This window comes from Mesoplodon mirus (assembly GCF_964341445.2).
Source record: "Mesoplodon mirus genome assembly, chromosome: 10".
NCBI classification, from domain to species: domain Eukaryota; kingdom Metazoa; phylum Chordata; class Mammalia; order Artiodactyla; family Ziphiidae; genus Mesoplodon; species Mesoplodon mirus.
In genome coordinates, this window is record NC_138986.1 from 3,442,320 (window position 1) to 3,466,589 (window position 24,270).

The following is a 24,270-nucleotide window of genomic DNA, read 5'->3' on the forward strand; positions in this document are numbered from 1 at the left end:
AGAAACATTGTTCACTTCAGGGGAAAATGTGTTACAGAAATGGGGCTGAAAAATAAACATCACTTTCAATTGACTTCATTTTCAAATAAGAGATTTATTCTTAGGGAGAAAAAGTCCCATAATTAATTGAATGAAAGGCTATGGCAAATACAGGGGAAAGCTGCCAACTGGTTAAAATTGTGTTTTTAGGGAGTTAACCTTCTCCACGAGTAGGTTTTTGTTTCATTTTGGAGCCTGATTTTGTTCTGATTTTGTGTCTTTTCTTTACTGTCAGTGCTCCCTTCTCATCCACCCTGTCTCCCAGATAGTTAAAGAGCAACAAAACGAAACCTTACTGGGTGATGTTTTGACTCAGAGAAGCTTCTAGCTCAACAGGCACTTACAGACCATGGACTGCACTCTCCTCTTTTCTCATAAGTGAGAAAACGCAGTCCTCAGGGGTCAGAAGCCCCTTGCAGCCATCATCCCTGCGTCCAGAGCTCTGGTCTCCCAGCCCCTCTGCTGCTCACTACCCCACCTGTTGCTGTGACAGGACACTTTGGGGGTAGCGTCGAAGGGCGGTGAGTCCCAACCTCCAGCATTACGTGACTCACCAGTTTTGTTTATAGATCTGACCTCCACTCCATGTGATGGCAGATTACTCCTGACTTCTCCCACTGCTGCTCTGACCCCTTCATTCCCAACATGCTGATGGAGGGGGCTCCATCACACTGCCTTGTAGCTGCTACAGTGAAACATGGTGCACAGTGACCTGAAAATTGATTAGTTATAAGGCTGAGGCTAATGTCAAAAAGTTAAAGAATTTCCTACTTCCCTGATTTTGTGAGTTTGTCTCTGTATTTAATTAACTTGTAATGAGATATACCTGTGCACTGCCCACAAAGGCAGGAAGCCTGTTATATAATGAGCCACCTTTCCTTCTGGTTTATGTTACATTTACAGTGCCTTGAATTATGTACACATTATCTAATATTGTTGTGCACAGATGTTGTGTGGTTTTGTGAGATGTTTCAACCTGGATCCATTAAAAGTAAAATATTTACTTCAAACTAGATTTATGAAATTCAGAATACATTTTAGAAAAATAATAAGTTGATTTCACATAACTGTATTAGCTAGCAGGAAAAAAAAAACTTTTAAAAACTTTTATGAGCATTATGGGAACAGCAAGCATTATTTGAAACCTGAAAATTGCTCAACAAGGCCCTGTGAATGTATTAGTTTGCCTTCTTGGCCGAAGTTAATTGGCTCCACAAAAAAATTAATTCCTGAGATCAATTTTGTTGGTGCCAAGATGTGGGGAATACAAGGCTGTCCTTTCAGATTGGTGAGAATTATTCAAACAAATCAGGTTCTTAAAACCAATACTACGTGACTTAGAGTACTTACAGGTTTTTAAATAATAGTAAAAAGAGAAACCATGATGGTGATGTGGAGTATTATACTTGGCTGCTATTTACATTCTAAAAACGTCACTGTAATTTTAAATGTTTCACTTAACTCATGATTTCACACGATATTCTCCAGAATGAGAATCTGAACTAACTGTTGCATAGATGCCCAGAGTGAAACTCAACTCACTAAAGCCAGTGTTTCTAAAGATCCCTGATTCATAGATTCAACACTTAAAACAAATTAAGGGACGTAATGATTTTTTTTTTTAATTAAAATGTGACACCTAGAACTGGTACATCTTTTAGGCCACTGATGGTTATCTAGACCTATTCCATCCTCTCTGTGACGTTAACAAGATAAGACAGGAACCAGTTTCCTACAAACTATAAATATACTGCAGGCTTATCTCTATGGCACAGCCACTATGGATTTAGTTGGAACTTAGAAATAAAACGCAGTGCTCCACTGCTTCTGGGTGTATTAGACAACACTTTTAAAGAAGATGTTGGGGGTAGGAGTTTATTAATTTATTCATATTTATTTTTGCTCTGTTGGGTCTTCATCTCTGTGCGAGGGCTTTCTCTAGTTGAGGCAGGCGGGGGCCACTCTTCATCGCGGTGCGCGGGCCTCTCACCGTTGCGGCCTCTCTTGTAGCGGAGCACAGGCTCCAGACGCGCAGGCTCAGTAGTTGTGGCTCTCGGGCCTAGTTGCTCCACGGCATGTGGGATCCTCCCAGACCGGGGCTCGAACCTGTGTCCCCTGCATTAGCAGGCAGACTCTCAACCACTGCGCCCCCAGGGAAGCCCTAGACAACACTTTTTAGTCTGTTAGAAAAGGAAACATTGAAAGTATGTGATCAAAAGTGCTCTGGTAATTTCCAAATAGGAATTTTCTCCCAAATGCAAACTCTGTTTAAGAGTCGCAGGATTTGTTTGTGCGCTGTATGTTCTACTGCAAAGAAAACGCTTTCTGGACCGAGGGTTTAAAGAAAAGCGCTTCTCTAGATATGCTTAACTCCTGGAAGGTTTAGCCAAAAGGCAGACGGAAGGACAAGCAGAAGAGAGGGGACAGTGGGACCCTGTTGATAGCGGTCATGAAGTGTGCCCCCTGGGGACAGACAGGATCCCCGAGCCAGCGACCCAGAAGCCTGAGCCCATCGCTGCCTGAGGGAGCAGTAGTCTTTGTAATGCGAAAGTATCATGATACAGGGCATGCCAAAGGCCCAGTCATAATCTTGTCCTCATTCACAGATGCCCAAAAGAGGCGGGAATGCCTTTTCCTCTTCAAAGCACAATGGTCTGCTACAAAGTTCTGCCCTAAAATACAGGCGAAGCCCTTTGTCCCACCCGCTTTCAGCATACCTGTGGATCTGAATATAAGGGGAACTTGGCAGGTGCTCTCCCAGCATCTAGTACTTTTACAATCTCGTAACACTCTATGAGGCTGGAATTCATGATCAGCTGTCCGTAAAGGCAGAGAGATCTGCGGTTGGAGCTGGGTATGAACCTGCCTCTTCCTGCGTCGAAATCCCCCTCGCTGTCACAACTCATCACCTCCTGCACTTTTGCATGAGTGGAGTCTGGTGAACACAGCCCTGTACTGCTCTAGACTAGACTGGTCTATATTTGAGGGTTAGGCCTGCCACTAATGAGGGACTTTTAACAACTATATCTTTTAACTTAAAATTACCGAGCAAAGGGCACCTATTCAAGGGATGGTTCATTGTAAGGTGGTTCATTTCTTCACTTAAAGAAAGGGATGATGTAAGCTGCTTGCTTGTCACTTCATTCGGTGTACAGTCAAAAAGTGTAAGGGATATAATCAAAATCCATTAATTCAGTAAGCACTTAATGAGTGCTTATTTCAAAAGTGTAGGATAAAATGGTAATAAACAGGACCCACGCAGAGTTTAGAGCCCAGTGGGCAGCAAGATGAAGAACCGGGAGCTTGGGCTCCTTGGGCAGCTGAGCTGGGCAGCTCAGGGAGGGGAGACAGCCCCGCTGGGACTCCTGATGGGCGCTTGGGCGCTCGGGGAGGCCTCCTGAGCACACCTGGGCTGCGGCAGCAGGAGCTGGCCCTAAGGAAAGGAGGAGACTTGAGGAAGGGCACCCAGGGAGCTAGAGGCTGTTCTGTAACTTCAAGTGTCTGTAGGTGGTGGCAGACGGGGCCGGAAAGCCCCGTGAAGACCCTGAGGGCCAACAAGCTTGGACTCGTCCCCAAGAACCAAGGGGGCGGCCAGATCACATTCGCCATTTCGGGAGCTCACTCTGGCTTTATAAGGAAATGAATTGAGGAGGGCAGAGCCAGGGAGACCAGAAACCAGGCGGGCTGGAGTGCTGGCAATCTGTACAGACACTTGATGTGAGAACTTGTGGAGAGCCATGCCAGGAGAACAGCGGCTGAGCAGCCCAGAGCCAGAGACTGTTCATTTTCTACTGGGATGAGACCATGTACAAGATTGGAAACTGTCGACTGAAAAAAAAAGGCACAACCTAAAAGTTGAGAATCATCTTTTATTTGGCAAAGAAAACTGAGGATTTAAGCCTGGAAGACAGCCTCTCCAGTAGCTCTGAGGGACTGCTCCAGAGAGCTATGGGGGAGCCAGGATATATAGGAGTTTTGTAACAAAGACCAGGTAGTCAGAACATCAAGAGAGTGCTGTTAAGTGAAGAAAATCAGACATCTCAAGGTAAGGAATTTAGCGCTTTTCTGTGTATGGGAAGATGCAGGAGTCTGGGCTTCTTGAAATCATTCCTTTGACACGCACCTTAGCTCTCTAGGGCCGGCATCCTGTTCTCTCCCATCCCGGTCCCCTCAGGGTGCACCCTTGGGGGCTGCTGCCGTGGCTGAGGGCTTGGCAGAGGGCAGATCGTTTGTCTCCATCCTGAGCGCCCGCAGGGCTCATCTTGGGCTGTAGCAGTGGCTGAGGGCTTGATGGCCTCAGCATCCTTTGTTTGTGGATAGGCAGGGAACAGTTTTCATTAACAAAGCCTTAGGAAGAGGTTTCAACCAGCTGGGAAGTTCGTAGTGGTCCCTGCAGGGCAGCCCCGGGGGTCTTGGGCTGAGACTATTTGACACTGAATTGAAATAGGAAGTGGCCTGTGGAGGAGGAAGTGTGAGCTTTGGCTTGAGACAGAACTGGATTCAAATCTGAACTCTGGCAATTCTGCTGTGAGACCGACAGAGAGCCACAGGGTCTCCCAAGTGCAGGCACTCAACATTCCATAGTCAACATATGCTCAGCAAGTAAGACGATGCATGGTGTATAAAGTACCTGGTTGGCAAAAAAAAAAAAAAAAAGCAAAATAAGCTCTATTACTTACTAGGGAAAGACACAGCTGTCCGTGATGCCTGCCGAAGACCTGCGTTTACCCACATGTTGGCGGAGCCCGAACTCGCACCAGAGAGCGGCGTTCTGTGATCCAGTCGCCGTTTGTCGGGGACACGCTCGTGCCGGGCTCTCTAGAGCCAGGGCCTCGTTTAACCTTCGCAGCTGCACTGGGGTTCCTGTTGCTCCGTCTGTCTTGGAGGCCCTCGAGCTGACCTGCCCCACAGGCTGTGTGGGCTTTGTCCACACTTAAACCCAGGTCTGAGGGATTCTAATGCTTAGATTACTTCTACATGAACCCATGCATACGTTTTCTGTACTTCTGCGTGCGTCCCATACATATCCCGCAGAAGCAGTGCCAGTAGGGGTGTTGGTCTGGCCTTCGTTTCTGGTCTTGTGTTTAACGCATGGCAGGTTTTTAAAAAAGTAAGTTTATGACTTTAAATAAAAACCATAAAAAGGGGTATTTGGGGAAGTCTCACTCTTAACCCTGCTCCCCGTCACCACTCCCGTCTGCTCCTAAACCCATGCGTGTGCACACGTGTGCACACGCACAGCGCGAAGGGGGAGGGGAGAGAGGGAGGGGGAGAAGGAGGGGAGAGGACCACTTCTGTTCATTTCTGCAATAGTTTTCCGGGGTGTCTGTAAACGATACGTGCAAATATGATTATATATTATTTTTCTCTCTTCTTATACAAAAGGTGGCATTCCGTATTCACTGATCTTCATCATGTTTTCTTCATTTAATGTGTCCTGGAGATCTTTCTAGATCAGTATATATTCCATTCCCCTGCTTGGCTGCACCAGTGGTTATTTGATTAGAATATTACTACTTAAGAACATTCAGATGATGCCCTGCCGGCCCACAGAGGCTGCTCTTCGCTGGGCTTCCTGCCTTAATTTCTAGTTGAGGGAAATCCCGCTAGTTGCCAGCTACCTATTCTGAGGCTTCGTCAGTTATGCCGTTAAACCACTCAATACTGGTCCATATCAGAGGGGACTGAGATAAACCTGTGGATTTGAGATCCATTGGAATTAATGCTCAAGTTAATTCCTCAGTTTGCATTTTCTTTCCCTTGACATTTCTTCAAAGGCATGTAAACCTATTCTGTTTAGGTTTTTCAAGCTCATCACTATAGGGGAGAGATACAGAAGCTAGACATAAGTCCCACTCTTGTGAGAAGAGGTATATCCATACATGGTACCTGCTGTGTGTTTTCAGAGTCTCAGGTGAAACCACACCAGCAGTGTACGTCTGTGGGACCCACTAGCTGGCCCGGGCTGGTGGCTCAGGGTGGGATCCGTGGACTCGGTCAGTCCCAGCTCACATCTCCACTCTGCCCCTTACCAGCTGTGACTGCGGTGAGCTCGTCACGTCTGTCCACCTCAGCCTGCTAGTCTTCACCTCAAGAGGCTGTTGAATTATTAAGAGTGACTATTTGGGAAACACTTAATGTCTGGCAAAGAGTGAATGCTGCCTATAGCATTTGCTTAAATCATAAAAACCTCTCAGGGAACCTCAGCCTCTGTATCTAAGGCTGCCCACCTGAATGTGGAGCCAGCAACAATGTTTCACGGAAGCATTGTGAGACAAAGTATAAAGAAACATCTTAGAAAAGACAAAGCCTGATACATTATACAAATGTTAGTGTGTCTCTGCAGTTTATACTTGGAGACAGAATCATTTTAACGTCGGCCCCTCGGTATCACTACCAAACTAATGAACGTCATTGAAAACTGCATCCTGCTAACGGAACTAGTGGGAAAGTTAAGCTGGTCGATGATATTTAAAGTAGTCTCACTAAGTGAAAACTTTTATTTCATGAACTTCTCGATTTTGCCGTTCTTCTCTTCTTATGAGAATGAAATACAAGGTAGTGATGCTCATCTTTTATTTAAAGAACCGCTTTAGGTTCCCTCAGTTTGGCAACTTTGATCCATAGTTAAGACATCTTCATAAGTGATGTGGAAATACAGCTTCCTCACAAAGAGCATGCCTTGACCGGGGCAGCAGCCTGCCTATGGGCATCGTCTGGGAGCTCACAGGGTGGGATAGGTGCTTTAAAGTAGCTGGAGGATGGGATAGTGTAGGCACACTGGGGGGTGGACAGAAAGGAAGGCAGGTAGGTGGTGGGAAACAGCCGTGCTCTGACTTGTTTTTGCTAAAACTTTGAATAGAGAGAAATTTGAAAGTCATTTAAAGAACTATTGTTTTTGTTCTAGTGTTATTTATGTCACTCTCCTTAACATCAAACTGTTGTACATTTTCCAAAACGTTCTTGAAGCATGCATAATAGCATTCAGTGGAGAAGGGGCTCTGCAGAGCGTTTAGGTAAGAGCTCACGCCCGGCTGGGCTGCGGAGGTCCGGTCCCGTGAGAATGCTCATGCCCACGAGAACCAGCAAACGAGTGGATGATGCCCCTGCTCATATTTGTGCCCTGGTCTGAATGGCAAGCGTCCATTCAGACGCTGCATCCACCGCATCTCTAAGGGTTTTCTAAAAAGCACTTACAGAAACGTGTTGGAAACAAAAGGACAGATACAAAGGCAGCTTATGATTTGATTGGGAAAAAGGCTATTGGTCTCCCCACCACATGCATATGATATTACAGACCTTGGTGTTAGACGTTGTTGTACTCTGCCCTCGTTATGTGTCATTCTAAATGCTGATGCTGCAAGAATTCAGTACTCACCCTAATGTTTAAAATAGAGCCAATAAGCCAGACTCTGGGAGTAGAGTGTGGCCGCGGCTCTGCCCTGAACAGCAACAAAATGAGGGGCTCACCTGAAGGTAGAAGAAGCCTCATGTAGCAAGCATGGTGGCCAAGATGGGAAAGAGCAGACATGCAAGGAGAGCCAGACTCGCGGGGAAATCACCTCCGGAAACGTTGCTGTCACCGTTCACCAGGCACTGTGCCCAGCACGAAAGACCCAAGAGTTTGCAGCACATCACACGTCAGGACCCCAGAGGGCTCCTCATGGGCTGATAAGGAGTGGTGCCTCATCAGACAAGTGTGACTGCAAAGCTAGTTCATAGGGGTCTTAGTAGGTAATGTGTGTGTGTGTGTGTGTGTGCTTTTTGTCGTTTTTTTAGTCTTTACCTGACTTTTCCTTTGGGATGCCTGCTGTCTGGGCTGTTTCCTAGAAGTCTGTGTTGGTGATGCCCCACCCGAAGGTCTTCAGTGTGTCCTGAATCACATTCTGTTGTGTTCACGCTGCATCCTTCCACCTGTCACCTGAGAACTGCGTCACTACTCTGGTAATCAGTCCCTTTCAGAAAACTACCCCCCTCATCCCCAGTTATTGTCTATACATCTTCCTGTCATCCATTCATTCAGCAAATGTTTTTTTTTTTTTTTTTTGCGGTACGCGGGCCTCTCACTGTTGTGGCCTCTCCCGTTGTGGAGCACAGGCTCCGGACGCGCAGGCTCAGCGGCCGTGGCTCACGGGCCCAGCCGCTCCGTGGCATGTGGGATCTTCCCGGACCGGGGCACGAACCCGTGTCCCCCGCTTTGGCAGGTGGACTCTCAACCACTGCGCCACCAGGGAAGCCCTAAATTGGCTTTTAAATAGAGCTACAATACCTCACCCCTCTTCTCTTCTCCCTTCACCTGGCATGCATTTTGGTCTCCCGACCTCGTGCGGTTGTTCCAGAGTTCAACTGAGATGATTCATAGGATAGCCCCTTATTCTGAACACCCCAGGCCACGGTTACCTGAAGTGACCACATGCCACACACTTAAAAAATACTATCAAAATACCCTTGGGAAAATTCAGGAGTCCCAAACTGATCCTTTCAATGGGATTTTTTCCTGGACAACCTCCCATCTTCTTTCATCTTCTAATGTACTCCTTAACATAAAAGAATCTGGAAAAGTCTAGCTGACTGCTTTAAAAGCTGACTGCTTTCTTCTCTTTCTAGAAGAAAACAGACCAGATCCTTGGGGATGACAGTTGATTTGGTGGCTGTTGCTAGGGTAGAATTTCTGCCATGTGTAAATAAGAATGTGATGCTAATCTATCATTCAAAGAGAATTTTTTTCTTTTTTTGGTAAGCGCTAATGTGCAAAACCTGTTAGTACAAAGGGAGAAAGAGAGACAGAGAAGCTGAGTGTGGGCGGAGGAGGGTTGTGATCTAGTGCGTTGGCAGCGAAAGGGTTTGAGATTAAAGCGGCAAAGGACGCTGGCGGGGACTGGGGGCTGGGGTTTGGCACCGAACACGTAGCACGAGAGAAAACTGTTGCCACGAGGCAAGCAGAATAGGAAAGGGAGACAATTTTTACTAACTTTATTTTGGAATCCAAATCAAATGATTATGAGGATTTGCGCTTTCACACTTCCAGTTTAAATTTAAAAAAGAAATCCCAAAAGGTTATTGCTACGTAAGAGATAATACAAATACATTTCCCAGAAATACAGAAGACCAAGGTCTGAAGACAGGCTTAACAACAGGGAAGGAATCATGGGGAAGTGTTCTCCAGAGAAACAGAACCAAAAGCATTGGGTGGGGGGGAGGGGAGAGACAGAGACAGACAGACAGACAGGAAGGAGAGGCACGGTCTACCCGTGTAAATGTTAATCTCATCTAAAAGATGCCTTCCCTGCGACATGCAGACCAAACATGGGCACTGTGGTGAGGCGAACTGATGTATAAAGTGAACCATTGCAGGAAGGAAGAGCTTCGATAATTAAGCAAGATTTGGTACTTTTTCTCTGAAAGTTGTTATCAGGACAGTTCCATTTCTTGGGAATAAGTTAGTGCCCGTCCTGTGGGAGGAGGCGGCCCTTGGGGCCCCCAGTCACCTTCAGTGCTCTTTGAAGGTCTTCTTTCACCCACTCCTGAGGTTACAGGCCCATCCAGACACACAGGAAAGGAAGCACAAGTGTGGATTGCCACCTTGTCAGGCTCCTAGCGTCTCCATCCTTCCAGAGCAATTCAGGAAAAAAAAAAAAAAAACATGAAATGTAGATGATGTTTTTAAAAACAAAAGTCAGATCATGTGAGTCCACCAGTTCCCCCATTTCAGGAAGGAGGAAAACCAAGGTCAGTGGCCTAAACAGCTCGCGCGAGTTGGTCACCATTCCCTTTCTGCCTCCTGGCCACGGCCACCCCTCCCCACTCAGATCTGCTCTAGCCTCCTTTTTGAGAAGCCACACACGGGTCCTTGTGGGGCCTTCACACAGACTGTCCCCTGGAGCACTCTTCCTCCCACACACCACAGGCTCACCCTCATCTCCTCAGGCCTCAGCTCACACACCAGCTTCTTAGTGAGCCCCGTCCAGCCACAGGTGAAAATCGGCCAGCACCTCGACCCACCTCACTGTACCCACCACACCTACCACATTATACAGGTGACTTCTTCGTGTTATTTGTGGCTCTGTATTCTCCGTTCTGGAGTATAGGCTTCATAAGGGCAGCGGTTTGTATCTGTTTGGTCCACTCATGTATCCTAAATGCCTGGAATAAGGCCTGGCACGTAGCAGACATCTGGTTAATTTTTGTCGACTGAACACGAGTGACTTCCTAGGGTGCTGCAAGGGCTGGTGGTCAGCTGCCGCTAAATCCCTCACACCGCGTTTCTGGGTTTTCCTCATTGGCCTGATTGAGGCAATCTTGGGAAGAGATGGGAGTCCTTTCCACTTTGCGAATATCCTCTGGGGGCATCCATGCACGTGGGCACGCCAAGAGTATTTGTACATCTGATTTTAAATGATCTTATTTCAGCTAAATATAGAATGCAAATCATCCAAGAAAAATTTGAATGAAATATATTAAAGGCTTCTCTCCCCTTCTCAGTACACAGAAAATACTTAGAGAAGGATGTACTTTACTCTTATCGAATAAAAATAAATCCTTACTTTAGACCCAGGCATAGATAAGCACTGGTAATGACTTGCCAGCATGCAGTCTAATTTTATGTACACTTTCCCGTGACTAAATGTGAAGTTCTGTGGTTTGGTCTTTTTGCTTAAGAAGTGTCTTCCAAAACAAAAACAAGCAAACAAAGCAGATACTTAAATCTCAAGCTTTCAAAAGCATATAAAAAATTGCCTATTTGCAGAAGAGCAAATTCATATTAAAAATACAGCCACCTTTTTAGAGCAGACAGAGATGTAGAGAAAACGCTTGATTTTCTAATATCAGATTATCTTGATGTCTTCACCTCTCTTCTTATCACCAAGATGGCTTATTCTAAAAACTCCAGCTTGAAAACTTTGCTCCCTTTTTCCAGAACAAAAGGCCCTGGTTGCAGTGGGTTGCTGTGTCCTGTGGGCATCTGAATGGAGAGCACTGAAACTCAGGAGGCTGAGGTCTGAGTGGGTAAGGAAAAGGCACTTGGAATGGAACCACCTTTCTCCGAGCTTCGAGAATTGGCGATGGGAGATGCCCACAAAACACATGAAAACTCTGTACCTGGAAGCTGGTGTTGAAAGTTAGTGTTACAGTGTTCACAGACTGTTGGCTGCACTCTGCTCTGTGGTCTTGTTTGGAAGAGCAATCTCTGGGCACTTTGAGTCCCGGTGGCTTCTGCACTTCTTTTGTGAGAGCGTCAGTGGTTTTCTCTGGCCTGGTTAGGCCCTCAAGAATCATCAGTTAGGCTAGCTGGTTAGCTAAAAACACAGTTCAGTCTGAGTTGTCTCATTTTATGGCCCTAAGTAGCAGGTCCCGGGCGTGGGGCATTGGCTCTGTGTCAGGCATCCGTCTAACGGCCTCCATGCACTTTCTCTCTGAGTCCTCACAGTTACATCTAAAATGACTTGAACGAGCTGCCAGGGTGCGGCAGACCCAGGATTCAGAACCAGGCTGCTCTGACTTCAGAGACCCATTTCTTTTTTCCCTTCTTTTTTCTTAGTAGTATTTCTGTCTGTCGAGTGCTTAGGACATGCCAGGCGCTGTGTGAGGCATTTCATGCACATAGCCTTCCATAATTCTCACAGCAACATTAGGAGGTGAATGCTATTATTGTTCCCACTTTGAGGACGGAAAACGAAGCGCAGAGAAGCTCTGTATTTTGTCCAGAGACACACACACCTGGAAGGCGGAGTAAGCAAGGTTTGAACCTGGGCAATTTGTCTCCTCAACAAAGACACGGGTCTGCAAGGCTCAGAGTCTCCTTCCCCACCAGACCTTTATAAAGGTTGAGTATATACATGGACACAAAGAACACTTTAATTTAAATGTAAAATTAGAGATTTTACAGGCTACATACTTTCACTATAGCCAAAAAAAATTTGAAAATGATAATAATGTGGCTAAACATATTCTTCACTACTTGGAAACTGATAAGCATCGTCCTGTATAACCTGTCTATCAAAGAGGATATTAAAACTGAAATTAGGAATCTAGAAACATATGAAAGGGGGAATATTTTATTTTGAAAACTATAGGATCCCCAAAAGCTCAATGTATGGAAGGAAATGCCTTCAATATGAAAGAAGAAAGACTAAAAGGAGCTGAGAACACATCATAAAAAAGTAGAAAACAGACAAAAATGAAAGTGCAGAGAGAGAATTTAGAACAGCCGAAACTAATAACATATAAGAGAAAGTTCAAGTAAATACGGAAACTGAGTCTTTGAAGTTGGAAGTGGCCGACGTGGCCTGAGTTGTGGGCGGAGCCTCAGGATCTCCGAGGGACCCTCTTGCCGCCATAGTATGGGAGCTCCTGCTCTGAGGACTTTAGCCCCCGTCTTCCAAAACTGACAGAGAAGCTGCATTGGTCTGATAAAGCCAAACCTGCTATGTCATGAAAGAAAACAACCAAAAGTATTTAACTGCTCTGCTTTGCTTATTTTGGAATAGTGCGCCTCACAGTGGGGTTACAGATTCCTGACATGTGATGCTGGCTTTTGTAAATCAAATTCCACTTAAATGCACTTGGGAAGTTTGCACACAATAGGGAATCTGCGTTCCATTCACCTGTAGTGGTGCATGTCCTCTTCCCTTTCCTCAGTCTACTTTTTCTACTGATAAAGTTATATTTTCTTCAGAGTTGTGATGTGCTTGCTGACTGCTTATTCAACAGATAGACCATGATTTATAGACCCTCTTTAAATTCTTTGCCACTCAAAGCTCATGTATCACCACTGATTTGGGCTTTTTGGAGGCAAGCTTTTGGATTTTTCTGTTATTACAAACTTTCTATTTGCATTTTGTGATTGTGAATCTACACTTTTACTTTCCAGTTAAGATTTGCCCTACCAAATAGACTTCACAAACCGTCCCCCATCTAGCCTGTACTACCACAGTAACAATGTCACGGTGCCCAGGAATTGTGATGGTAATTCTTCTACCCTATAATGTTTTAAAATGAGATGTGACTATTATAAAACAAATGAAAGATTTGAAAATTAATTTTTTTTTCACTAATTATGCTTGCTTCAGAGTTATACTGTGTTCAGTAACTGTATTCTGGATGAATTCACCTAGAAATGACAGTTCTGGGACATGTTAAGTGTTTGGTTCCAGATTTAATTGCCGTGAGCAGTGTGGGCCCACTGCTGTTACCTTATTTTAATCTTTTGTAGAAGGAAGTGGGGAAGGACTCTTTTGTACCCAACAAAGACTGGCAACTCCAGTAGCCACAGTGAAGTGCTGGAGTTATGTTAAAAGGCTTTGGTCAAGCTAAAAGCCATTGCTTTGTAGGACCATTGACCCAGGAGATTTATATGAGTAATGCATACTTGTATGCAATTAATGAGTTTCTGATAAACTTTGTGGAAGTACTCTTTTAAAAAAATTTTTTTTAACATCTTTATTGGAGTATAATTGCTTTACAATGGTGTGTTAGTTTCTGCTTTATAACAAAGTGAATCAGCTATACATATACATATATCCCCATATCTCTTCCCTCTTGCATCTCCCTCCCTCCCACCCTCCCTATCCCACCCCTCTAGGTGATCACAAAGCATCCAGCTGCTCACTACCAAATGTAAAACCGAAAGCTAGTGGGAAGCAGCCACATAGCACAGGGAGATCAGCTTGGAAATATTCTTTTTTATAATTAGAATCAGGTTCTAAATGCATGATTCAAAGGGGGTACTTTGAATCATAGATCTATCACTTTGTATTGCTCTGTCTTCTGAAAACTTATTTATATTGGATTTGTTTAAATCAGAGTTCAAAACACAAAATCAGACTTCACCTATATTTTATGTTTACTTAAGAAACAAGATTTGACTGCAAACAGATGGATAGATTTTCATAGCATGTATACTAACCCAGCTATAAAGTCGGCCTATTTAATGCTTAATCTTGCTTTTATATCAGAAGAGCATTTTAATTGAGCCCTCTTGAAAGTGATCTCACCTTAATATATACAAAAATTTGGAAATACTGAATGCAGACATCCTGCCTTGGAGAATAAAGCACACATTACATACCTAAAGGGGAAATCAAAAGGCCTAATTTGCTTTCTGTAGCTGCTTTTCATCAGGTTTATAATTCGTGTGTGAAATCTACAAATGGACCTAAATCCCAGCCCATAAAAGCCACCTCTGAGGACTGTTATGAGCAGTTATGGGAGGTAAATTAACTGTCTCTGAGGGCAGTGACAGTGAACACACTCATGGAGAGACACAGAAAACAGTCACGTGAAGGGAGCAGTGTGTTCTCTCCTGGGCTGACTTAACTCACAAGTGCTGTGTGAATGGCACATGGTCAGTTCTCGAGTTAAGTGGGCAGGAGAACCTGGGCTGAATCTGCGCTCTTCAGGGTTAGACATACTCTGTGATCACTCCTGGGGTATCATGCTCATTGTCTCTCGAAAAAACTAAATTACCAAGTTTGCCAGTCTTGGGAAAAGAGGGTTAGGGAAATTTAATCAACATAGTTAAAAAACAAAGCAAAACAAAACAAAACAAAAGCCAGAAGAGGGTTTCACTATAGCCTATCACTGGATGATATTCATGAAAACAAATAGACTTTGGGGATTTATAGCAAAGATCATCTACTCTTTACTCTAAAAATAGTGAACTTCTTTTTGCCAAAAAGGGTGATTTAACATTGATACATTGAAAACCTATGAAATCCATCTCTTTACTATTGTAGCGTAATGTGGAAGGTGGGCCATGGGTATACAGTGTTGGTGTGTTAAGACTCCAGCAGTTAGCAAGAAGGCAGGGGAACATGGTCAACAGAGACACCACGCAGCTATCAGATAATATGATCAAGGTCTTCATGGTGGGACCCTACCGTAATTCATCTAAAGGGGCCCTGCCGCATGAAACTTCTCTGTTTGTTTGCATACATTTATCTCCGTTTTTGTTCCTTACCTAAAGCGTGTGTAATGTCGGCAGTTTGGGGTATGCTAAGACCCCAGGGATTGTAGGCCGTCTCTACCACCTGTAACCTGGGCAGCTTCCCCAGAAATGTTGCCACTGAACTCCAGAAACAAGGAATAAGGCAGTCATAGGAAACACTCATGTTTAAATTAAGGTGACTATATCACGATTTGTCAGTTGTATAAGATTATCAGGTAAAAGTCACAGTCATTTTAAACTTGGTTTTAATTGTTCAGTTTCCTTTTTTTTTTTTTTTTTTTTTTTTTTTTTTTTTGCGGTATGCAGGCCTCTCACTGTTGTGGCCTCCCCTGTTGCGGAGCACAGGCTCTGGACGCGCAGGCTCAGTGGCCATGGCTCATGGGCCCAGCCGCTCCGCGGCACGCGGGATCCTCCCGGACCGGGGCACGAACCCGTGTCCCCTGCGTTGGCAGGCAGACTCTCAAGCAGGGAAGCCCCAGTTTCATTTTTTTAACCAAGTAGAATTTTTCAGAATGCACGTTAACATTTCTAAACGTTTGTTATCAAATGAGTTGAATCTGGGTTAATGATGTTCCATTATCTTTCTCAGTGCACCTGTGGTAAGGACTTTACACTATGGATGGGAAAACAGCAGCTGAATGGAAACTATGATATAAATGCCTTAAAGCCACCCTTTTTTTCTGTATTTCACTCAAATGCATTTTTTTGGTGACTCATATTAAGAAGTGTATTAGGTCTGCACACCGTATATGTCAGCCTGTACACTGTCCGTGGCTCACGACGCTCATGTCAGGACCAGCGTCCACCCTCACACCCTTTGGAAGGAGAAGATGGGCAAAGTCCACACAGAACGTGCCACATTAGTTGCCCCTCTGAAGCTCTCTGTGTCTGATTCCCCACGAGCCACCCTAACCATCCGTGTGTGGCAGGGTTGTCTTCCTGGCCCCTGCCAGGTGGTGCAGCTTTAGCAAATACAGCTTCCAGATGTTCCCTTCCTGCCCTGTTCAACCACAAGTGTACAGACTTGGGCTTGGGCCAGCTGGGTCCTTTAAAAAAAGGACCAGTGTAACATGGAAAGCAAAGCTAACAAATTATTTAACGCCACTTAGCCTTGGTGTGTTCTTCTGTAAAGATGGCATTTGCCTTGTTGGCCATAGTCATGTCGCTCAGCTGGAAGCTCTCAGGGCACAGCAAACTGAAGAAAAGTAAAATGGAGATTTATTACAGAGATTTCCAGTCAGGAGGATATGTGGCTTTTTAGTATATTTTTTCAGCTAGGGTTGATATGCTAAATAGTGGGGTTTTGTTGCTGATAGCAATGATGGTGGGTTATTTGAGTAGGGCAAGCATCCTTACAAAGGACTATTTTTAAAAATACTTATTTATATGGCCGAGCTGGGTCCTAGTTGCGGCACACGGAATCTTCGTTGTGGCATGCAGGGTCTTTAGTTGTGGCATGTGAGATCTAAGTCCCTGACCAGGGATCGAACCCAGACCCCCCGCATTGGGAGCACAGAGTCTTAGCCACTGGACCGCCAGGGAGGTCCCCCGTAGGACTATTTTGAACACCAGTAGGCAGAGTATGGATTAACGTGCCAGGAGCACAAGACTCCTGGGTGGAGATTTCTGGAAATTTCCTGTGGAAATCTCTTCCTGTGGAAATTTCTCCCTCTCCTGGAGGGAGAAAGAGGGAATTTTCACACACACCATTGCAGAAATCTAACTGGAGACCTGGGATCAGTGAAAGGGCAGATTTGAACTCACAGGACCTCCAGGTGCTTGGCCAGCACTCTCCTATCCTCTGCCTGAAACAAGGAAATCCTACCACATCAGTGCTTACAGGAGCATATGTGGATGCAGATGAGCTCCCTGGGGAGGAAAGTCCACTTTTTGACATTGCTTTTGTTGATGACTGCAGTATGAATTAGTGCAGAAGATAAAACAAAGTTACTAACCACCCCCCACTCTCAACCAAGCAAAAGGAATGTGTCCAGAGGTTATGGAAGATACATTGTCTCAGCTTCCCCTTTCTTCAACCACAGGTCTCTGGCTTTGGGTCAAGTCACATAGACAACCCATGTGGCTGAAAAACCAAGGCTGCTTACCTTTCGGCTTCTGTTTTTTTCTGTGATAAGAGTCCTTTCAAAAGATTTAATATACAAAGTTGTAGTGATAGTTCACAACGTGTTGCTTTTCCAGACGCCGGATGGTGTGTGTGTCAACAAGGAGGGATGACTTAGTCTGGATAAGGACCGTCTGTATCATAAAACCCAAATCCTGAGAACCGTCTGGGCGCTGTGTGTCTAACGTGCGAGGTGCGCATCAGCAGCCCATGGCGCTGGACGGCTGCATGAACCTCTCTGCTCCACCTGCTTTTTCCTTTGGGCACTTTTATAAGAGGAGCTCCGGGAAAAACCTGTCTTTGTAATAAGTCAAGGCCTGACGTCAGAACAACTCACCCGTGTGAATGAACGTGGCCTCTGCTGCATGCCCTTAAATGCCCATCCAATACTGGTCCAGGTCAGAGCACTTGGGCCCCAGGCCATGCCGTGGTTTTTCTTGTTTTGTTTTTTTGTTTTGAGATGAACAGAAAGGAATCACATTCTCTGGATTAAGTGAGCCATTTTGATCCTAATTTTTGAGACAAATCCGTAAGAGTCAACAGTTTTGCTTTTTCCCATAACTGCATCATAACCCCCTTGTATAAATGTCAAGGCACGTTGTAAGAATATGGCTATTAAAATAATGTTTGCAAGGAAAGGATTCCCAAACCACAGATGAAGACCTGCTTATTTCAAATGACTTTAACAATACACAGTTCAAGTATCACATGATAATTTGTGTGGGCGCTAAGGTGCTCATCATGGGGGGACAGACTTAGTAGGAATTTTGACAACCTTTTATGAAACTCTCTGCTCGTTGTATGTCAGGTGGTCGTAGGGGTCAGGGAATCTAAGCCATTCCCTAGCTCATCCTTTTTATCCCTGATGCCCCCACGGTCACGTTCTACTTAAGTGCTTTAAATTGACTTGGCTCTCTTAAAGAAGTTATTTCTTTCGTTTAGGCCTTTTATGTATATAATTGTATATAAATATATGTAATCTCTCATTCAGCTTCTATGTGACTCTTAAGAGAGCCTCAAAGGAAATTGATATATCTGACTTGTGGAAGTTTGGTGATAGTGTTGATTATTTAACCAGAACTCACTGTTGTATTCTACTTTGTGTGTTTTTGAGAAGTGAAAACTGCTTCAGCATTCTACAAATCTCAATGGGTTTCTAAAGTGATTCGATATTTTTTTAAATGACATCTTCAAAATTTAGTTCTGTGTCATAATACAGTAGTGTTATATAAGAAAGTAACTGCTCACAGGGTTATCACAGGAACTTTGTATTGATTATATAACTTAAGTGGGCCTTTTAACTGCAGTCTCCTAGGGTCTAGATATTCACAGCCATTAAGCAGAGCTTATTTTCATGAGGGAATTAAGTGTTTTGCTCTTGATTAATGAAAATGTCTACTTGATCTTATTATTCATCAAGAGACACACTTATCCCCCTTTTCGGAAGGTATGGATACTTAAGGAGATTTATTTGGAATATTAATGTTTTAACAATTGGCTTGTTATCAAAAACATTCCCTTATTGAAAATTAAACACTATTTTGGTGTTTTTTAATGAAAAATAATATAGTGTTAGTTGTTTTATAACATCAAGCAGTACTAAAATTGTAGTTTGTTTTCTAGTTAATTTGTTTGAATTCATAAAAATAATTCAATCAAAACTGCAGATTTAGGAATATTAGGGCTGAAGAAGTTGTTTTCATCAACTCTGGTCTATTTTCAAGGCAGTCCCATTCAGTGTATTGACTTTATAATAATATTTTTCTTACTAAAATTATAATGCCCTTTTAAAAAAATAGGCCTGACTACAAGAGTACTGTAAGAATGGATCTGACACTTTAGTCATGATTTGTTAACAATGATGCTAATAGAAATTTGTAATCAGTTGGCATGCAGGTGACAGGTAGGGGAGTGAACACTGAGTGCTTCTTGTGTGCTGGCCTTTATTAAAGGTTATGAGTGGCAGAGAAGCCTGACTTCGAATATCAGGCTCTTTAAAATAAAATTGTCAGTGCAGATTATACGTGCATTAAATTTCTTAAGAGGTTTAGTGCAACACATTCATATATGCAGATAAAATGCATTAGTTCTAGGAGTCTGGACAGCAAAGCTATGATGGATTGCAGATGAGAAAAATTAAAGGAGGCTTTGAGAAAGAAAAACTTAGAACTAGTAGTGAGGGATTTGGTGGACTGGGCAGGGCATGAATTAGTGCCTGGCAGCTGAACTCCACTTTTAACATGCCAGACAAGGAATAAGTTATCTTATTAGAATGCAGAGAGTTTGTGTGTTATGATATATGATGATAATTGACTAACAATTAAATGGAAAAGTCTGACATGTGAAACCCACATGTTTCTATTGAGCTTGGGAGCAAAAGACACTTGCTTATGAATTATTTTGCTCTGATAACTGTGTATTTTAACCAAGTCACAAAAATTAAAATCAAAGTAAAAAGAGTGTGTCTTTTTATAGACCTTATCTATATAAATAGAGGAGTTTAATCAATCTTTGTCTTATGTCTTTATAAAGGTTACTAGCATTTTAAAAGAGAAAACAGATTATTCAAAAATCAGTTAGCAATGTAAAATTTACAGCTGTAAGCACTAATGTTAAAAGTTGTAAAATAAAATCAATTAAGATGCAGGCCCACATGTTGACCAAAGAGTTCATAAAATATTAATTATATTTATTGCAAACCTAACTCTTAGGCTATTAAAAGGGTTTCATGGTTCAGTTACCATAAAGACATTTTATAATTTTATGAGAAAACCAACATTTTAACATTTCTTATTCTCTTCCTTGACGCATATTTTAAAATGTTTTTAAGAACATATCTTTCAAATTAGATAATAATCAGGCAGATATTGTTTCCTCTATATATGAATTATTATGCATAAAATACTTAAAATTAATATAGAATTAAGGTAATTGAAAAATAACAGCATATGGAAGCATACTTGGAGAATTTAAATATACTTATGGTTGCATAGGTCCACTAATACAAGGTTTCATTACCGATATCAATTTCTTCCTTGATCATTTTCCTTGGTAAAGGGCAGAGACAGATGCTTTACATTCTTTTAAAATGCTGAACTACTAGTAATGATCATCATAATTCTGGCACCTTTCCTGGTGTTAGCCGCCCTCTTAATATTCTTTTAGTTTTTATTCTTTGCAGTGCGGGCTGGCATTTCTTCAACTGAGAATTAGGAAGATTGTTCATTTCACAGACGGTGCACAGTCGTGGTGTGACCTTCTGCCATTGCTCTTCTTTTGCTGGAGTTACAGCTAATAATTTCAGTTGTGCTTAAGCTGTGTTATAATCTGATAACATTTTGACGTATAGCTAAATTGCTAATTTTATGGGGGCTATCAGAATGCAGAGTGCACTTAACTGTGAGCCAGCGTGTTTATTCCTAAAAGGCTTGGAGTAACAAATGTTTAGTGACAGTCTTCTCCTTCTCCTGATATATCACTAAGGAAGCTCAAAGCGAAGGAAAAGAATCCCCAAGAAACACATTCTACAGGTGTTGCAACACCTGAACACGGGTGAGTGACAGCGCCTTTATGTCTATGTGTTTGTAATTTACATCTTGACTACACAATATTTCATGAAGAAAGGAACTGTGGCTGGGCGCCTGTTAGACCTATATAAACAGAAGTGGACTCCGGCATTAAGTAGGGAGAACACTTAACAGATAGATGTAACCGATAATCAGTAAACTCCTCATCGTGTTTCTTTTCCGTTGTCAGGCTTTGTCGTTTTTAATTTGTCCAGGAAATGTGTGCCTTCCAGCAATCATTTGGAGAAAAGAAGGAAGAAAAATAGAAAGAGGTTGATTCCAGAAAAGGGTTACTGAAAATTCTAAAGTTTGCATCCTGGTTTAACAAAGACCCGGAGAACAAATATTTGATGTTTTCCATCCCGCGCCCTGCACCCTGCGCTCCTATGGCTTAATTCAAGCTAAAGGCAAATTTTCCTGTAACAGGAAAGTCACTTTACTGACTCCAGAAAGGCAACTAAAGAAACTTAAACGACAAGTAGAAACATTTTGCCTGTAAAAGAACGAACAGTAAACACTCCAAGGAGAAACACGTCCTCCCCAAACCTGCGGGCAGCCCAGGACACCCTCCCCGCGGGGTCGAGTGCTCAGCCCGCGCGAATTGCCAGCTCTCAGGAGAGTAACAGGTGTCAGAGCTGCGCGGCCCAGAAACGTCAGCCTGGAGGCTGCAGCAGCAGACCAGGCAGCACGGCTCGGTCGCTGTCATTTTTTCTTCGCCGGAAAAAAATTGCAAATACAACGGGCAAAATCCCCCCTCAGTAAGGTAAGAACCACCAGAATCTTTTGCTTCTTCCGCAAAGTTACGAATTCCGATCCAGTGAGTGCCAGGGTCGGCGCGCGTTAACAAGCGACAGTCCGAGTCCGCCCCGCAGTCGCGGAAACGCCCGGGTACTTTGGAGAGGGAGGGGAGCCGCACAGCCTCCCAGGCGCCCCACCGGCCCAGTTTGGTGCAAATACCAGTATGCCCTTTTCCACTGTGGGTGTCTGGATGAGAGTGGGGAAAAGCAGACCAGGGAAGAATCTGGAGTACGTTTCAAAATAAAAACACCAGAGAACTGGACGGAGGGAAGAAAAAATTGAGGGCGAGAAAAGACCCCCCAGGCCAAGCACACACTGGGGGCCCCGGGCCCTGCGTCACCGGAGCGGCTGCACCGCCGCGCACGCCTAGCGCTCAGGTGACCGCCTTGACCTTCGCGGAAGCTGGGCATCGGCGCTCGTGCTGCAGTCCTGGGAAGGTGACCTAGTGCAGGGAGTCTGGACAGCCCGTCCCACCGTGGGTCAGCAGGCCCGCCGCCCCGGCTCAGACCCGGAGCGCCGAGGTGGCCCCGCTGCGCGCGCCTGCCGGACACCGACACCAGCGCGTCCGTGCGCGCAGCGCTCCAACTTCCCTAACTTCTGGCGGTCGCTCCTGGTTCTGAGCGCCCATTGGGCGTCACAGTTCTCTTCAGTAGCAACCGTGTGGATTGGGGCTGGGGAAGGAGAGACGGGCCGTTGTCCAAGAAAGCCAAAGGTGAGGACGCGGTCCTCCAGGCTTTGGAGTGATGGTCTCCTAGTTTTTAACTAAGGGCAGCCGTAGTTTGCCCTTTCCATTCTCTAACGTGGCCGGGGCAAACTGGGTTGTGCACACAAAGTTCGTTATAAAGTGAGTATTGGAAAGGGAGTACTGTGGACGAACCAGGTTTCTAAACCTTAGCTTATTGGGAACAGTATGCCTTGAAGGGAACTCCAACCAAATGTCTGAGTTTGCACTCTCCTGGGAGCTCTGAGCACAGCTCAGTTGGAGCTGCTGGCCAGCCATCAGTAGGGCTCCCGGGCTCGGGCACGGAACAGGCCGACGTGGCTCGCCCAGCAGTGCACAGCTGGAGCGGCTGCAGGGCAGCGGGTACCGAATGCGGAACACTAGGCTTTGAGAACGCCTCGCAGAGACGCAGCGTTTCTCGGTCCTTCCTCCCGGGCCTGGGGCGCACTGTTAGCACAGGGCCGCCGGGGTGCGGTGCCTGGTGCGGTGAGGCCGAGAAGCTGCGGGGCGCGCTACGTGGGCGCGGGCGGTGGCGGCGTGGGGAGCGCCGGCTCCGCCAGTGGGCGTCTTCTGCAGCCGCTGCAGCCTTCACGGGCAGCGGCACTGCGGCGCTTCTCTCCGCTGCTTTCGAGCAGTCGCGGAGGCTCCGCCAGCGGAGCGCGCACACACCACGCCACGCTTGCTCCGCAGCCCCTCGCCCCGGCCCGGAGCACGCCCCAGGTCCTCCCACCCCCAGCGCGGAACACGACGTGAAGACCGGGCCAAGAGGGAGGGAAGGGCTAGATTGACGGTTGGGCCGAGTGGCCCCGGAGGGCTGGTTCTGAGGGGGCGGAGCCCGCCGAGTCCCGGCCCGCCGCGCTCCTCTCCTGCCCGCGGCCGGCCCCCACCGGCGGCCCGCGGAGGAGGGCCATGGTCGGCCCCGTGGAGCCGCTCGTTCCCCGCCCCCAGGCCCCCCTGCCCGCGGCCGGGGACGAGCCCGGCCCCGGCAAACTCCGCCCGGAGCCCGGGGGCAGCGCAGCCGGCGGGGGGAGCGCGGCGGTCCGGGGCCCGGCCCCCGAGTAGCCTGGTCGCGGCCGGGCCGAGCGCGCCGTGCCCCCGCGCCCTCCCCCCTCTTCCGCAGGCCGCGCCAGCCCCGCGGGGGGCCCCGGCGCCCTGCCTGCGCGCGGCGGCTGGGTCGCAGCCCGCGCTCCCTCCGCGCCCGCCTTCTCCTCCCCTGTCCGCTCCTCCACTCCGTCTTCCTTTTACTTCTGGCCGCCGCCCCCTCCGCCCCCTCCTTCTCTTCTCCCCTCCTCATCTGCCTTTCACTTCCCCGTGTGTCTCCCAGGAAGGGAGGGCGCGGCGGCGGCGGCGGCGGCGATGCTGGCGGCGGCGGAGGAGGAGGACAAGAGGCAGCTCCCTTGAGCGTCCCCCCCGGCAGTAGTCACCGCGGCGGCGGGCGGCGGCGGCTCTTCCTCTCCCCTGCGCTCCAGGGCTTGCTGCTGCCAGCTCGCGCCGGGCCCCGGCCGCCGCCGCCGCCCCGGCTCCCGCTCGGCCCGGCGGTCCTCCGCGCGGGCTCCCACGGCTTCTCGGGCGCCGGCGGGGGCTGCCCCGGCCCCGGCCCCGGTCCCAGCCTCGGCGGCGGCGGCCGAACTCCACGGTGGCCGCGAGGCGCCGGCGCCGCCCTCGCCGCCGCGTCCCCGCTGCTTTTCGGTTCCGACATGGAAGATGGACCTTCTAATAATGCGGGCTGCTTCCGAAGGCTGACGGAGTGTTTCCTGAGCCCCAGTAAGTGCCTGGCTCCACCTTCCCCGCGGTGGGCGGCCGGCAGGGTGCATGTGCCCGGGGAGTTTGGCGGCCCGCGGGCTTCTCTGGAGGGGCGGGGGGCTCGGCCAGCGGCGGGACACCGGGGTTTCCCAGGCTCCGCGTGCGTGCGGGGGAAGGGTGACCGGGAGAGCGGCGGGAACCGAGCGTTTACAACAGGACCTGCTGCCCGCCTCGGGGTCCCGGTGCTGTTTCTGGCCACGCTTGCCCTGCACGTCTTTATACTCTCAACTCTGTGGCCACTGCCGCCAGACTTCTCTCTTTAGCCTGCGGCCAC

General features: G+C 46.5%; 1 protein-coding gene across 1 annotated transcript in view; it reads left to right on the forward strand.

Moving 5' to 3' along the window:
* Positions 1-23,044: 23,044 nt before the first annotated feature.
* Positions 23,045-24,270, forward strand: part of PDE10A (phosphodiesterase 10A) — a 305,607-nt gene continuing 304,381 nt past the window's right edge. Inside the window, 3 exon segments of the mRNA XM_082634372.1 lie at positions 23,045-23,252; positions 23,256-23,532; positions 23,535-23,957. Of these exon segments, the coding sequence (XP_082490498.1) occupies positions 23,103-23,252; positions 23,256-23,532; positions 23,535-23,957 (850 nt within the window). The 5' untranslated portion in view covers positions 23,045-23,102.